The sequence below is a fragment of the Athene noctua genome, chromosome 1, assembly GCF_965140245.1.
Source record: "Athene noctua chromosome 1, bAthNoc1.hap1.1, whole genome shotgun sequence".
In the NCBI taxonomy this organism is placed as follows: domain Eukaryota; kingdom Metazoa; phylum Chordata; class Aves; order Strigiformes; family Strigidae; genus Athene; species Athene noctua.
The window spans coordinates 61968277-61984958 of record NC_134037.1 but is presented as its reverse complement, the minus strand read 5'-3'; the positions used below and the strand labels follow the sequence as shown (position 1 = coordinate 61984958).

The window sequence follows — 16682 nt, the reverse complement described above, 5'->3', positions numbered from 1 at the left end:
TTTCATTTACAGGAAACCTGTGGAGCAAGTTGAGAGAATTTTGGCTTCAGTAGCCTCAGAATAATGATGATCCTCATATTTCCAATTATCTGATCCTAAAACAGGAGAGAGAAAACTTAGTAGGTAGCAGCATCTAGATAGGTCCTTGGAGATATGTGATGTCTTCTGTAGATACTGCTTTAGTGATGTTTCTAGGTGTTTTATAGCTTTCTGGATTTTTTGCTACTTCAATTTTGAGATTTTTGGTGTATGAAAACCTATGCATTCCATCCTTTTTCACAGTGAACATTGAGTTACTTAGCATTTATCTTTTCCTTACTACTGTTTTGTTTTGTTTTGTTTTGTTTTCCTTTCCCACTCACCCCTTCTTCAGGATCATACATGATAGTGATTTCCTCAGACCATGACCCTGGGGAAAAGACTCGTCTCCAGCTTCCAACGATGAAAGAAAATGATACTCACTGCATCGATTTCAGCTACCTTCTCTACAGTAAGAATGGAGCAAACCCAGGCACTTTGAATATCCTGGTTAGGGTGAACAAAGGGCCGCTGGCTAATCCCATCTGGAACGTCACCGGCTCCACTGGCAAAGACTGGCTTCGAGCAGAGTTGGCTGTCAGCACTTTCTGGCCCAATGAGTACCAGGTAATAAATTCTCCCTGCTTTATAATGTTTACCGTGAGGTCCCATACGGTTTGTTTGTTTTGGTCTGTTCTGGTAGAGTATTATCCCAGTGTCCTTAAATAAAGTGTTCTGTTCAGAATAAACAATTATTTGGGGATTATTTTTTTTATAGAAGGTGATTGTTCAAAGTTATCTGTTACTATATAATAGGAAAAAAATAAGCTGGAAATAAGCCTCATTAAAAGAAATTGTAGGGTTAAAGTTCAGGAATATCAAAAATTATAAAGTCCCAGAAATAAATTGCCTGGGCAACTGTAATTTGTACCTGTCTTCCCTCCTCTTTTGGATATGCCCGTGTTACCGTGTCTAATTACATGACTGTAAACTGTGGGTTTTTTCCACATGACATTTGCTTCATTTGCTGTGCAGGCAGAATGGTCCTCACATAATGAGCAGCTGCTCAGGACGTGTTTTTCTCCTGTTTGCTCTCTATGGGACAAAACCACCTGCAGTGCTGGGCTGTTGTTTAGAGAGAAAAATCATCTTGTTATTACTAGATGCTGTTATTTGATTTGTTTGATTAACCTGAGAAAGTACCTGCAGCTGTTTCGCTCAGTGGGTATTTGATGTGAAGGATGAATCTCATACACAGGCATTTTTGTCCTGGTGTGTAGGAACGGGAAGAGTTGGATTACATGCACTCATTTGAGTGGTTACACCATGAGGTGTTATGTCATCATTGCATGTAGTGCTTACAGGTCCCTGTTTAAGGATGCTTCAGGTCATTAGTGCTCTTGCAAACAGTTTGGATATCTGAACTAGTTACCAAATGAAGCAAAGTGGACTCTTTATGAATGGTTTTCTTGAATAATGGTATTGTAGGAATGTTTCTTAAAGCGCCTTTTCTAAAGTTATTTGCAGTGGCCCACCATGAAAATAATCACCAAAAAAAACCAAGCTTCAGTGCAAGAAGCCTTACATATATGATGAAACTGATGTAATTTTCTATCATTTTATGTTTTTCTTTGGTTTTTGTTTCCCTGTTTTTAATATTTTTATTTCTAAAGGAATTTAATCTATCAGTGACATTGAAACCGGGTGAAATTTGATTTAAAGTTCTGAAACCTGGTTTCATAAAGCTTGGCTTCTGAGGAGGTGTTTTATTAACCCTTTTATGTTGCTAGAAAGTAGCTTTTGGTGTGCTTAAAAAAAAAAAAGGAGGCTTTTATAGCAGTATAGTAGTAATCAAGTATAGCAGTATTATATGCAGTAAATCAGGTTTCTGTTGACAGATGGCCAGGCTTGACAACAAGATTGGTGGTTGGGCCCTTATCTTAGCAACATGGCCATTTTTCACTTATGTTATAGCCTTCACATTATCTCTCTATAGACTGCACTTAAATTCATTCTTTCCCTTGCTTGGTCATCCAGCAGAATATTGAAATCACTTGTAATGCAGTTTACTTTTAAATTAAAAATAAACCTGGAGCAGGACTGGAGAACTGTTAATGCAACCTGCTGTGATTTGTGTAAAACTTGCATAATTGCTTTTAAGAACAGGAGGGGAAATCTGCATGCTGTCCATGCACACCTCCTTGTTTGCATAAACAGGGTTGGTATTTTTGTTGGTTTAAGTGGTCCTCATCATTAAGTGGTCAACATCGCTGCTCTTTTTTTTTTATTTATTTATTTGTTAGTTTTTTGTTATTCAGCATGGAAGTATTTTTTTCATTTTTCTCATAGGAGTTCTTTGCTGTAGCGGTCTAGCTCCTGATTTTGGCACTTTGATCTACCTGTTGGTCAATGAGTTTAGCTAGCACAGGGAAATAAATACTGGTTTTTATAACAAGATGGAAATGGTTTTTTACTAAACTGGAAATTGGATCCTTGCCTGTACAAGCAAGGTCACTGCTGAAGATGACTGCAGAACACAACTGTTTGCACGTACTTTGTTAATCAGGTCAACATCATTGTCATTTCCTTCACTTTTAAGTGAGAGAAGAGAGATTAGCAGGGGCTGAATAGCAACAGGTTATGTTATAAGGAAGTCTTGTAAGGTGACTTGGAAGTTAGCGGAATGGCAACATTAATAGTACTAATACAGTGCTACACCTTGGCTAATTAGCTCCTAAACAGCATTTCTATGCTCTCCTGTGCTCTGAAGCTTCATTGGTTCCTGTTCAGAACTAGCAGAGTGTTTTTGCATGTCACTCTAGTACACAATATAGGTACAGTTTATGCATTTTTGGATAGATTTAACGTTTCCTTTTACTTATGGGATTATTAGAATCCATTTACTTGCCTTTCTTTAGCCATATTCTGTTGAGTGGTTTGTTTTGTTTCTTTTTTTGATGTGTGGGGTCTTTTTAAAAATTTATTTATTTTGTGGCAAAACTTAGTGCTGTTTATTACAATAGCTTTGCTGGATCAAATAGAGTTTTTGTTTAGCTTTGTATCCTGTCTCTGATAGCAGATAACAGTGGAAGCTTGTAGCAGAGTTCATGAACAGGACAAACTCATGGTCATACCTCCCCCAGAATACACTTACAGCCTTGAGCCTATTTGTGATTCAAGAACTTTGAGCTTAAGAAACAAAGTAGGGCCTTTCTATTTTCCTGTTAGTCCTTGGGTTATCTTTTCTTTTTTTTTCAATGATTTTTCCTTTTAGTCTCTACAGTGTATATGACATGAAATTCTAATGTTAATTCCATGTTAGAACTATTCCTATGGGTTTCTCCAAGCATGGGGCCTGTAATTCTTCAGTTGTCATACTTTGTACTTGGGGAGTTCTAGTAATTCTGTAATGATATGATCTGTCTTCTCTCTCCTGCTAGCAAGGCATCTGCATCTTCTATTCTGCTTGTTTAACGTGTGGATGAACTGTCGAGGGAAAGGGTTTGATTGGAGAATCCCTTGGCATCGACGATATGACTTGATTTTGGTCCTTGTTAGTTCTGTAATCTTTTTTTATCGCTCTGTTGGAAATACACCACCTTTGACCTGCCTCAGATTTGCTTCAAAGGAAAAATATTTTGGGATTTTTTTTGTTTAAAATTTGTAACTATCTGGGAGTTCTTTCTCTCTGTTGTCTGTGTTGTTACTACTGTAACTCATTAATTTATTTTAGTTGAGATGTTTATTCCTGTCTGGCTGTGTTGTTTTGTCTAATGCTTCTGTTCATTTCCCCAAGTTCTCTGTTTTTTTGCACAGTAGGAATTATCCCAACTGCTGAGGGCTGTCTCTTCCTTTCTGCTTCTGTCAAAGTAATTTTCCACTTTCCTTCCCTTGCTACATTTGTTACCCTTTGTTTGTTTGTTTCTGAACAGTATCCCCTAAAAGTCCCTTGTTTCCTATTTTTTATATCTGCCCCCAGCAAATTTGTTTTGCTCCCACAGGTTCACATCCTTTCTTGATCACATGCAAGGTCCACTTTGCAATGTGAACCATGGGCTTTCCAGTTTTGGTTTTATATTACATCTCTCTGGTTTTTGTAGCCTTTAATCAGAAACTGATAAACTCTTGACTTGGAACCATAAATCTTAAACTTGTAAAAATTAATTATTTGGTTTCTTGATGGTTCTTTAAAACTTCATTATACAGTAATGATGCTCTATAGTTTAGCAAAGAGGTTGACTACGATACCGGCTTGATAAGAGTGATGGACGTATAGCTAACAAAGTAAAAATACTGAACTGCACCAAGTAGCAGTTCAGGAAGACTAACGATGCGTGACCATTTTAAAAATTGCAGGAAAATTCTAGAAAGCCAAAAAATTTTCTTGCTGAATTGTGAATCCTGATTTGGATAATGTATCCCTCACTGTCAGAACCCTGCCACCCACACAAACACAGCACAATTGTATACAGTCTCTAACCTTGAAACACATGTAGCATCAATAAAATCCAAAGAAGCTCTTTAAAAAAAGAAAGCATCAGAAAGAACTGATATTTTCAAAGGATTTTATTTATAATATATTGGAATACAGAAAATTACTTAAAGACATACTGGATGAATAAAATTTGGAACTAGTGTAAGTTTGTTGACTAGATAAGAATACAATATAGAAAGTGTTATATAAGAAACACTGATAAGCAGCCAACTAGTTAATGTGAAAACTTGCTGTGTAAATTGTGGATGTTGCATTGCAAGAAATAACATGGAAATAGCTTCACAGAAATAGCAGCATGAGCAAGAGTTCAGTGGCAGAGGACCAGTCTGTAGCCGTGCTTGAGAGGCAATGCTCAAATAGGCTGTTTCTCTGACCTGGAAAAAGACACAGTTTGAGGGAATATGATTGAGTTCTGCAAAACCATCGTGGGCACAAAGGGGAATCCTCTTCCAGTTCAAGAATTATGGGCCTTTTTGGTCTGGTGGGGGAACCAGACTGAAAAGAAGCAAATGGAGGTGGGTCGTGCAGCAGGCTGTAGACCTGTGAAAATCTGTCAGCTTCGTGGATGTCAGAGTATGTAGGCTTAAGGAAACACTGGGCAGATTCTTGAAAGAAAGCTATTAGAAATCAGTAATTAGGCAAACAAGTCCAGTAAGTCTCATGAATTGAAAGTAGCTGGAGGAGCAGAGAATGTTTTGGGGGACACTGAGAAGTGATGTGCATTTTTGCTCTTTGTTCTTACCTTTTGTTCTTACCTTTCCTTATGACCACTGTTAAAAAGAAGATGTTGGGGTAGGTAGATCTTTGGCCTGAACTGCTAAGCCATGGTTAAGTTTTGTTAGTCAAAGGACAAAAGTTTGGGTTTGTTTTTTTTTTCCCCAGCTCTTTCTGCTTCTCTCCCCTGCCCCCTCAAGTGGATGTGTACTTAATTTACTTCCATATTCCTAGGCAGACTAACTGTATTTTTTATATACTTTGGTTACCTAAACCAGTCTGGTCATATTCTGTGAAAGTTTTTGTTCAGGCTCTAGAAATGAAAAGTAACTTAATCTACCAGTACCAGCCCTACACCCATTTCTCTTACCTCTTTTCCCCTTGACATCTCCTTTCAGTCTAACTTGGGGTAACAGCTATTTTTAGACTTTGAAAAATTACAAATTAAGTTTGTTAAATTCTTCCAGTTTGTAAGGATTCTCAGAAATAAAGTATGAGTTAGAACTTTTGGTGAGTGGCTAGAATTTCATTCTAGCAGAGATATAAAAGTTGTTTAGTAAAATGTATTAGGAAAAGGTTGGCTAGTTTTATAATTAAAGAAGATTGAATTAATATTTATTAAACTGAGACAGCTTTTTTTCCCCTAAAACTTGCAACAGCTTTTGTTTGGTAGGTAGTATAAATCACCAAAATGCTCCTTGTATAGGTGCATCATTCTTTAGCACTCCTTTTGTGGAACAACTCCTTTAAGAATACTTTGTGGCTTTTAAGAATTTAAGGTGACTGTCCATAAACTGTTTCATTCCTAGTTCATTAATACTCAATGAAATAGTTTACAGATCTGTTTCTTTCCGCTTCCTTCTTTCCTTCATAGTTTTCATCAGTTAAAAGCACTTTTAACTGTCTCACCGCTTACCACTATCGCTAATGATTGAAAATTGGATGCCTTTGGAAATAATCTCCAAATAGGAACAATGTTGTTTTCTTGTCAGAAATCCTTTGTAAACCCCTAACTGTACTCCTGAATATTACTTGCTAGACAGCACTTAATCAAAAGACAGACGTTCTTTACAGTTTATTGAAGAGTAACTCAGAGAAATGCTTTTTTATAATGAACTTTCTTATTACTTCTCCAAGACTTGTTAGTACAATCAAAACATATTTTTAACTGTTAGGATAAACATGTAAGTGTGCAAGCATATCTGTCACATTTCTGTCTCGTTTCTTCCAAGATGTTTATCAGTTTGGTGAGGACAAAGAAAGATTGAGTTCCAGCAGAGTGATTACCAGCAACATTTTAATAATTTAGTTCTGTTGATCATAAAGCACTTAGAGCTCTCAAAGGACTTCTATAAATACTCTCATTCCAGTCTTCAACCTGGGAAATCATAGTGCACAAGAATGAAAGTGAGCGCTGCCCAAACAAGTCCAGTCACAGCTGAGATGCCATCCTCCAGGTTTTCAGTCCCATCATAAGTATTGGAGATTTCATGGAAGTTCTTTTTTTTTTTTTTTCTTTTTTTCTTTTTTTTTTTTTTTTTCCTCCTTAGAAATGACAATGCTGGTTTTGACTGTTAGTTCAGATCTGTGGCATCGTTTCAGTAGGGTATGTTCTGCAGGCTAGCCACAACATGCCTTTTTTCCATCTGGAGTTAGCTCATTTATGAGCACAGGAAGTTCCTGAGGGATAAGGGAATGATGGTGGTGGAAAAGCAAGTAAATCTTGCTGATACATGCGGTTGTCCTCTCCCCAGTCTGGTTGTATTGTGTGTCTCCCCCCACTTTTTTTATTCACAGAACCTTTAAATTGTCATATGGAGATGTATATAATAGCTTTCCTATCCTTGGTGGATTTAATTTTTGTTAGCCTATTTTGGAGATACCTAATTTATTTCTAATTTGGTCTGCTACATTGAAAAAGGGCAAATACAATAAATTAGTATCAAAGAATATTTACAATTAAAACCATCAGAGGTTATTGTTAATCAGGTAAAACCTGTCCACCTTGTCAGTGACCCAAGCCGTACTTCTCTGCTGCAAGCAGAGATGGCTCTGCCTCCACAAAACACTGAGAACTCCGTTCCATCAGGAGTGTAGAATAAATGACTTTGCCTTAGTTTTTACAGGCTAAGGAACTGTGGAGTCTGAGCAACCACTTATATTACTGAATCCTTAGTCCTGTGCTGAAGAAAAACTGAATTTGCAGAATTTTGAAGCTGTAGTCTTTGTATGTCTAAAAAGGAAATTTTAGCAATAATATAGCTCTTCAGAAAATAGCACACTTTTCTAAGTTTACTCCTTCCCTTTTCCTTTGTTTAAATTTTTCAACACTGTCTTTTCCACTGCTTTGCTCTCTGTTATATTACAGTCTTTTGTTCTACGGTGTTTCTGAGTCTCCTTTGCTAAATGTATGAGCTGAACTCAAAATTAGGGTAGAAATGTCATATTTCAGTGGTTCTCAACCTGTGGTCCATGGACCCCTGGGGAGCCACAATGTTGGCACAGGGGGTCCGCAAAGGCTTAAAGCAGGTCTGGCCTGCAGCAAGCACTGCACCTCCTTTTCCCACAGCCCCCTCCCCTCAATGCTGCTCTCATACTCGAGCCCCCCACCACGCCACGCCTGTCCTGACACGCTAGTATATGTGGCGCTAGTATGGTTGGTGGGACCCACTTTAACTAGGCCGTTTTTCTCTTAAAGACATTTTCTTAACCCAACAGCCCTCTTTAGGGCCACAACCAGCCTGAAGTCTGTTCCTGCAAGTGGTGGCCCTGGACCCATAAACAAAAATATATGGTGACTGAACACAGACAAATGAGAGGGGAGGTGAGAATTGTAAAGACTTTTCATCAAATTTTAATGTAAAACTTGGCATCAAATTTGGGATTAGCACGTTAAAATGCCATAAAATGGGCCATTTGAGCAAGAAGGGTGTTGATGCTATTATTTTAAATTCATATGGAATCATTGCAGTAAAGACATTCTAATAGGAGTGTGTGCATTATCAGATTAACTTATTTCCCCTTCTCTCCGAATTTGAATAACCTTGATGACAAAACAGAAATAAATATTTGATGCAGTCTGGTGCTTTGAATCTTGAATTAAGTCTTGGTGGTCTGCAGCCACAAAAGGTATTTCAATGGGGTCCATGGTGAAGGAAGGGTTGAGAACCCCTGTCATATTTGAAGCACTGGAGTATTGTAAGGAACTGTATGGCTCTACATACAAGACATTAAATTCTCTATCCGTTGAATAATGTAGTGTCATTGAAACTGATGAGCATTTTGACTTTTTCACTATTCCCTGCAAGACAGTAGCTATCTTCAGGGCAAGGTGAGGAAAATTTGGTAGATGCTTGGCATTTCCAGAGGCTATAAAAGATACGGAGGTTAATGTGCTGTATGTTATAAATTATCTTTAATTACCTAAAAGTCTCGGGTGGAGAACTGACTGGCTGTAAACTCATGAAGACTTACTTTGAGATAAATATGTAATATTTTTAGCCGGTGCTTAATTTCTGATGAAATATATGTGACTTTAACCTCAGTGCTCTTCCAGGAAACATTCCACTCATCAGCAAGGTGGTATGCAAATTTTATATTAACCTTGATTACCAAGATTATGAGAAGCTTGTATCATTCCCCTCCCTGTCATACACCAGGCACTGTCAGGCAGTGAAGTGGAAAACACTATTGCTAATCAGCCACCTCGGAGTGCCTGATTCAATTTTTCAGAACTACAAGATTGACTTAAATCATGGTGTGTAAATAAAGAAGTTCTGGATGGTTCCTTTTGTCAAGATTTTTTTTTTTTTCAGGATATTTGTCTGTAGCTGGAAAGCATAATTACTTATTATGTAAGAAGCTTGGATTTTGTCATATTTTTATCAACTTCTGAAAGATCCTGTCCCTTTCTAAAAAAAATTGTGAATATCACGCTATCAAGGAGCTGGCTATGATACACTCTTCCACTCAGCTCTTCTTAAAATACATTTTTATGCACATGAAAAGTGAAATGAATGAAAGAGGGTTTATGGCAGAAATCAGTGATACATGCTTGAAGTAGATAGTTAAAGGAAAGCAGAAATTGGTAATACTTCATTTCATTATACAGGTTGTGAAAAGATTAAGTAATGAATTGTGCTCTGCTAGGGATTTCTAGACTACCCCTAAGTAAAAGTAAATAAAAGAAAAGCTATAATAGTACAGTATTGAATCATTATCAAAAAATTCACTAAAATCTCTTCAATTCGAAAATTGGAAACCAATCAGCCTCCAAATTTATGGGCCTTGAAGAGTCAGGGACTTTGACTTCAAAGTCTAAACTCATCAATTCATCACTGATCAGATGTATTGGTAGGTAATTTTTCCTGTGAAGCATTATATGCTGCTAGATGTCTAGATTTTCCATGACACCCCCCCACCCCCCCTATCCAACACTTCCTAATAATGCCTGTGTTGCGGAAAAAAAACCCCAGAATTATGCAGCCACTTAACTTTCTTTTTGTCCTTTCTTGCCTTTTATTATTTAGGGCAAGATGAAATGCTCTAGAATTTATTTTTTTTTAAAGTCTGTGCATACCATGCTACAATGTGTGGTGGTTTTGATGGGGTTTTTTGAATATTTTCTCTTTTTCTAATGCTAAATGGTGAACAAGCCTTAGGCTTGGAGTAAAGTCAAAAGGTTTTCTTCATCCAGAGTGGTATGTAATAAGAGTCCCACGTTGACTGGTGATATGACCCCCTCATAGGGAAATAAATGCCCTGTATCTTTATAATTCTCTCTACCCTGTATGTACTACTTTTCTTTAGTTTAGACTTTGTTTGAGGTGACATTGAAAAATCAACCGAGATGCTTTCTCTGAAGGAAAAAATATTCAAATTTCGAAGGCAAGGGAAAAAATGTATCAGTTTTTTTACACTGGGATTACATTCTGATCAATTATGCAATGTGTGTGTAATTAAAGAAATAAACAAGTGAACAAACCAGCCACTCTAGTTGAATTTTCCCCTTTGCCCAGAAGATATTACAAAGCATTTTAAAGACACCCCACCCTCCTGTCCCTTCCTGCCATAATGAACTAAATACACCTATTCATGATATTCTGAAACACCATCTGAAGTAGAATAATTTTCTGGCTCAGAGGTAATGATAGCAAGTTTGCAAACTAGTAATTGCCCTGTGGGATGCAGGGCGATGGCACAGTCAGGCAGATAGTGCTCTGGGCTCAAAGCCAGGAACTGTTGCATTGTAGTCTTTGCAGACATATTATTTTCTTCTTTGAGAGCGCTTTCTCTTATTCCTGGTCAGTTGTGGAGATCCCTCTCTATTTTCTTCAAATGTCTTTATATGCAACTCCCAGAAGGTTTAAAGAATTGGTATAAAACTTGTTGGAGCATATTACACTCAGTCAAATACTTACCTACCTAGAAGAAACTCAGTGCAATCCTGTGAAGCAGGCTGGATTTTTTTCTTGGAGTTTTGTTTTTGGTGTGAGTTGTTTTTTTTTGTTTGGTGGTTTATATGGATTTTTTGTGGGTTTTGTTTTGTTTTGTTTTGTTTTTTTTCCTCAGGGTCTTCTGGAGTCTTTTGCATGTGGTCCATGAGACCTTTTCACATACCATTAATTTGCTGGAATAAGTTCTGTAGCTGGAAATCTTTTTGGTTTTAGAGTTTACAGTTACTCACTGAGGTTTCACTGATGCACACACGCCAGGATTACCATGTCTCTGCCTGCATCTCAACAAGTGACAGCAAATGGGAATTCAATCTGTAGCTTGTCCTCTGTGTTGAGCTGGGATGGTGCATTAGTACTTGGCAACTCTAAGATATAGTGAAGAGATGTTTTCCGTGATGGTAGAGCAACATAACGTGTGGGCATCTCTGCTAATGCAGAGCAGAGAAATTCACGGGGTCGTAGTGGTATCACTTTACTGTCCTGCTGCAGTGTGATGATTGTTGTCTTTACCGGGAGTAGTGGTGTGTGCCTGTTTGGTGCTTATGTGATTTTTTTTTTTTTTTTTTTTTTTTTCCCCCCCCTTCCTTCCCCCCCCTCTCCCCTCCTTCCCCATCTTGACTGATCAACTTTTTGGCTTCGGTAACACAACTGACAGTTATGGCACAATATATTCTTTGCTACGCTTGCCAGGCAATGAACTTATTTCACAGGTTATGCATTCTTCAGTAGGTGTTGTCTGTTGGAAGAAAATAACTTGTCACTTTAAAAAAAAAAAAAAATTATTGTGCTGCATGCAAGTGACTGAAATTTCAATGCTGCAGGTTTTTAGTTATTCAAATATAGGAGACATACATCTGTCACTTGGGGATAGTAGAGGCTTGCTGATATTCATGGAATGAAATCATTTACAAGCAAGGAAAGCATATTTGTTCAATTTGAATGATTTTATGATAAGTCTTAAAAAAAAAATCCTATAATGCCAGCCTTCCCAGTGCACTTTTGAAGTTCTGGAAGAGGAATCAAGTATTAGGGATTTTTTTGGTGGCACTTAAGTGGTGTTGGTCTTGAGGTGTAAGACAGAACAAGAAAAGAAGCAATAGAAGAGAAAGAATGAGTGAGAATATTGTTTCTTCCTGCTGCCAGACTTAATAAGCAAAATACTTTATATATCTAGTGTGTCTATGGCAACTGATTGCTGCCCTTTGGGCATGTGTTATGCTCATGTTGTGTAACTTGGATAGGTTTGATCATTAGTTGACTTGGTTGGACCTGATAAATTTAAAAATTTGTGGTTGACTGGTTAACTTCAGAATTGGATTTCATCAGAGAATGGAAAAAAAAAATCCTCACTAACTAAAGTCCACTAATTTTGTGGTCTTTAAGGCAGGAATGAAGGCAAACAATCTTACTTTTCTCTGATTTTTTTGTCTTCCTTTCTTTTTGTGAATTTAAAGGCAGACAAACATGTTCTCATGCTCTTCCTCTCACATGTGAGTGAAACCATGTTTCTCACCCCCATCTTTCTTACCATGCTTAGGTGATTACTGTAAACTTCCTAGCCTTCAGAAAATGAATTAAGAAACAATTGCAACCTGCACATCTGCCTTTTCACCCTTTCACCCTATACACTCTTTTGAGATGTGTTACCTTTTGTATCAAAGTGTATCCTCTGTGATCTGCCTTGCCAATTGGTTCACTCTCTCAGAGGTTTTGTAGGTTTTGGGTTTTTTTTTAAATCAGTTTCAGCTAGTGATGCGCTTGAATTTCCTTGCTGAATTTTGATGAATTGAACTTTGGCACTTCTCTAATTCTGGTTCATTACAGTGCGGCCACTGTGCTGTGTGTCTGGAGAGGCAGCCAAGGAGCAGTGAGGTCCTCTCTTAATCTCAGCCTTGCCTTCAGAAGGGCAGGGAGGGTGGCAGCACTGTGGTCCTTGCTTCCCTCTCCTGGTTGCAGGCAAGAGGACTTCGATGCTGGTTCTCCCTGGCCACCAGCCCTTTTCCAGGCTTTCCAGCTGCTGGCGTTGGGAACAGTCAAGGGGACGTCAGTGTTGGTCTTCCCTCTGCTCTGTCACAGGTCCCTTCCCTGATGTGTAATTGCAGGCTTCCAGTGTGATATTTGGTCTTCTCCTTTGGCAGACTGAATATGTACAGCCCTGTATGCTATGCTTGTACTTGTGAAGAACACACAAACCCAAAGAGCGTCACGTTTTTTAAAAATAAATAAACCAATAATTAATAATAATACCACCAACAAAGCTAGACCACTTCACTTTTTCTGTAATTATGAGCCAAGGGGATGACGTGTCTGTTACCATATTTCCAGTGTTTTTAAATGTAGATCTTAAAAGTGGGGTGACAATCTGTTTTCTACTACTTTTAATGAGAGAAGAGTAAGCCTACCACAGTGAACAAATTTATCTCCTATATGAACTGAATTATTAAATGATGTTTTAATGTACTGAAAACTGTGCTAAGTTATCCATGTAGTGAGGTGTTTTTTTGATGCAGGTTAAAATATCATGCAGCTTGCAGTGCATTGCAGTCAAGATTTGCAGGCTAGAAAAGAATATTTTCTGTCGTAGATCTTGAGAGGAGACCAGTTGGGTTGTTTTTTTGTGCAACTTAACATAGAACCATGGAACAAAGCTGGAATTTAACATGTTTCTATTTTAACCAAAAAATGCAAAAAACAAATGTGGTGACGGGTGTACATGTGGTGGGGTTTGTGTGTATATCAGCATGTGTCTAAGGGTTGGTTTTCTTTTTGCTTTTGTTTTTGTAAGGTTAAAAATAAACCCTAAAGTAAAGCATCACCTTTGGTCCTGGACATCATTATGAGATGTTAACACCATATATATTTGAATAATGAAAGGGAATACAGTGTAGGAGTCTGGTTTCCCATAAAGAGTTGGACCATCAGATATACTTATCTCTGTAGCATTGAATTCAGTCTGAATTACATTGCTTTAGTGTTGATTTATTACTAATTTGTTCGAAGTATAACATATAGCACAACCAATATTTTTCAAAAAGCAGTGTGAGTAGTTTCAGTTTTGTTTGTCTTGATTCAGAAATCCTAGTGAAATAGAACATGGCATGCATCTTAATATATTATTTGTTTACATATGTTAGATAAATATTGCATAGCGTGTTGAAACATAAAAATGTGTTAAGTGGGTATTTTGTCACAACAAAACAGTTAAACTAGACACATACGCTTTCTTTGGCTGCAGCTTTACAGAACCATCAGTTAGTTTTAATATATTTGATAGAATAACTGCCCCCCAAATTGGTTTTGGTTGGGTTTTGGGGTGTGGTTTCTTCTTCAAAATTGTAACAGTAGAGCTTTAATTTTCCAGAAGTGTACTATTTTCTCCTCCTTTTTAAATTTTATTTTCTTCCCTTGTCAAGGGTATTATGTGTAGTAAGATAGTACAAGAAAATGTGTATGTTTCAGGACCTTGTTGATTATGGTCAGATCTGTAACAGGGAAGTAATTTGAAACACAGATGTCTTCATGTTTCTGCTTCCGAAGTTCGAGAACGTTTTATTTTGAGTGTATGTATGTCTTGCTCATTCTCAAAAAGGAGTGGCAGGACCAGTAGGACAGGCAATAACCTTAGTTGCTTTTTCTGTGAATGTGAAAACGTCAGTGTAATCCAGGTACAAATATTCTTAATAGCTGCATAGAGTGTTAATTTCCCTCAAAAGTAAAGTCATAATGAAGGTAAGTAATGTTCATCCCCAGTTTAATTAGATTGTTAATTAAATTGGGAAAACTAGCTTGTCCATTTTTAAATTCATAGTAATTTTGGTATAGTAAGTCTACTGTAGTGTTAAAACCGGTTCTGCAAGTGCTGTGTATGGCTGAGATTGCAGAGCAGTTTCCCTGCTACAGAACACCTCCGATGGAAACTCTGCAGTAACCACCTTGATAGCTTCATTTAACAGGCAATAGTTGGTTAAGGTATTCAAAATCCTTGTACTTTCACAACAATCTTTTCTGACAAGTTTGAGGAAAAAGTACTTTAGGTTGGACCAGGATGGGGGCAAAGCATAGCACATGAAAATTAAGTTGTGTTTTTTTGCAAATGCTGCCTCTTCCCCTTGGTGCTCATTGGCTTCCTTCCTGAGCAGGTTCTTGCTATCTCAGTGGGAAGAAAAAAAAATAAAATAAAATTTAAAAGTAAAAAATTGCAACCCTCCCAAAACAAAGCCTGGCCAAACCAAAAATGAAGTATTTGCCTGAGAGGCTGGTGAATTGCCTGCAGTCACTGAAGAGTGTGGTGCTTCCCGGGGTGGGTGTAGGAGAGCAGGCGGTGGGGGAAGAGAGGGAGTAGTTTGGGGATCAGGAGGCTCTATCACTTTTTAGCCCATAGGTCAGTGTGGCGCTGCCTTTGGTGCTGTGACCTGCACTTGCTTAACCAGGGCTGTGGCAAAATGACTGCAGCCAGCTCTGTTGATTTGTGAGAAAACAAAAGGCTGTATTTCCACTTAAGATCTGGGAGGTTGTTTTCTCAGGGGTGGTTGGGACAAAAACTTGTGCCAGCACTGTTTGGAGACTTGACTTTACTTTAGGCAGATCTGCAGCCTTCATGTTTGGGAAGGGAATTTTCAGAACCCATAGCAAATGCAAAATGCTATAGGGCCTTTTTCTCTGAAATCTGCCGTCGGACACAGAAGGGATAAATTGCAGGGAAGGCTCCAAATGCGAGCATCAGCAGAGCACATGCTGCTGGAGCAATCAGAACCAGGAGACGAGGGCAGGGAGGATGATGGAAAGTTGTCAGTTCACCTGCAACTTCCTGGAGTTGGGACATGAGGAACAGGCAACAAATCTTTCTGGAGGCATTATTTGATGGCCAGTTAGGTTGTCTCTGGAGCACTGACGGCAACAAGGAGTGCACAGGTACTTCTAGAGAGAACTTATCTTCAGCAAAAATTGTTAATGATTAGATATTTACTTTCAGAATATATATGTCAAAATGTGAGTAGGATCTGCTTCCTTAAGTGTAGTCAGCAGGTTTAGTGTGTCTGTTTGCAAGAAAAATGAATTTGTGATTAATGTCTTCTTAAATTGTAACAAAAAAAAATCAAGTACAGTTTTCATTTCATAAAAATGGATAAACAGATCAATTTCAAACCATCTAAACTTGGAAGTTTAATAATTTGAGTATTTTTTGATACATTTTTAAATTTTGATTTATTTTATATTTTGATTTATTCCTGCGCGAGAATAGGGCCAGATACTTCATGCCCCCTCACATAGGGGAGGTATGCAGCTGCAGATGGAAATTGTGTAAAAGCCCTAAGCTGAAATGATTTTTTTTCCTAGCACTTCTCTGAAAGTGCTAGGTGAAGATAAAGCTGAACATCTGAAAAATGATCCAAGAAAAGTTATCAAGTATAGAAGGTGGACTTCTGATTTTCCATTGGTGTCACTTGTATAGTTTAAAATCAGATTAGTTTATTAAATAAAACGACACAGTTTGTGTTTAAGTTAAAATGTGGCTTTGACTGCTCCACTTCTATTAGTTCAATTACTGTAATTTTAAATGTAGTAAATTTTCATGGTGTACAAAGGAGCCTTATAACAGATCTTAATTACTTTTCTAAATTCTTTAGTTTCATATAAATATTGTGATTTCAGTTGATAAGTAATTTTTATCTGTTATTTAATGTTGAGGCTTTTACAGGTGTTTCCTCCTTTAGTTCCACAGTGATGATATTTAAGATATAATTAAAGTTTACTGTTTAGAGGTGTAGGAGCTCTTTTATCTATGCTCTAATATAGTTACAAAATTAAGTTGGCTGTGTACAGAATGGGAGTAAAATGTGGTTGAAAAACTGATACAGACTGCCTGCAGAAATATACTAAGTATTCAGGAAATAAAATTTTGCATAATTTTTGTATACAATATTTTCAAATAATTCATGAAGAAAGGGTGCTGAATGAGTCTAATCTAGATGCTGTTTTCGCGTAAAATTTTTCAGGAA

General features: G+C 37.6%; 1 protein-coding gene across 5 annotated transcripts in view; it reads left to right on the top strand.

The window, feature by feature from the left end:
• Positions 1-16682, top strand: part of PTPRK (protein tyrosine phosphatase receptor type K) — a 413815-nt gene that overhangs the window by 139019 nt on the left and 258114 nt on the right. For all 5 annotated transcript variants that reach the window (XM_074896287.1, XM_074896286.1, XM_074896285.1 and 2 more), the window contains exon 3: positions 374-645. In XM_074896287.1, coding sequence (XP_074752388.1) covers positions 374-645 — 272 coding nt within the window. The remainder of the gene's footprint in view (positions 1-373; positions 646-16682) is intronic.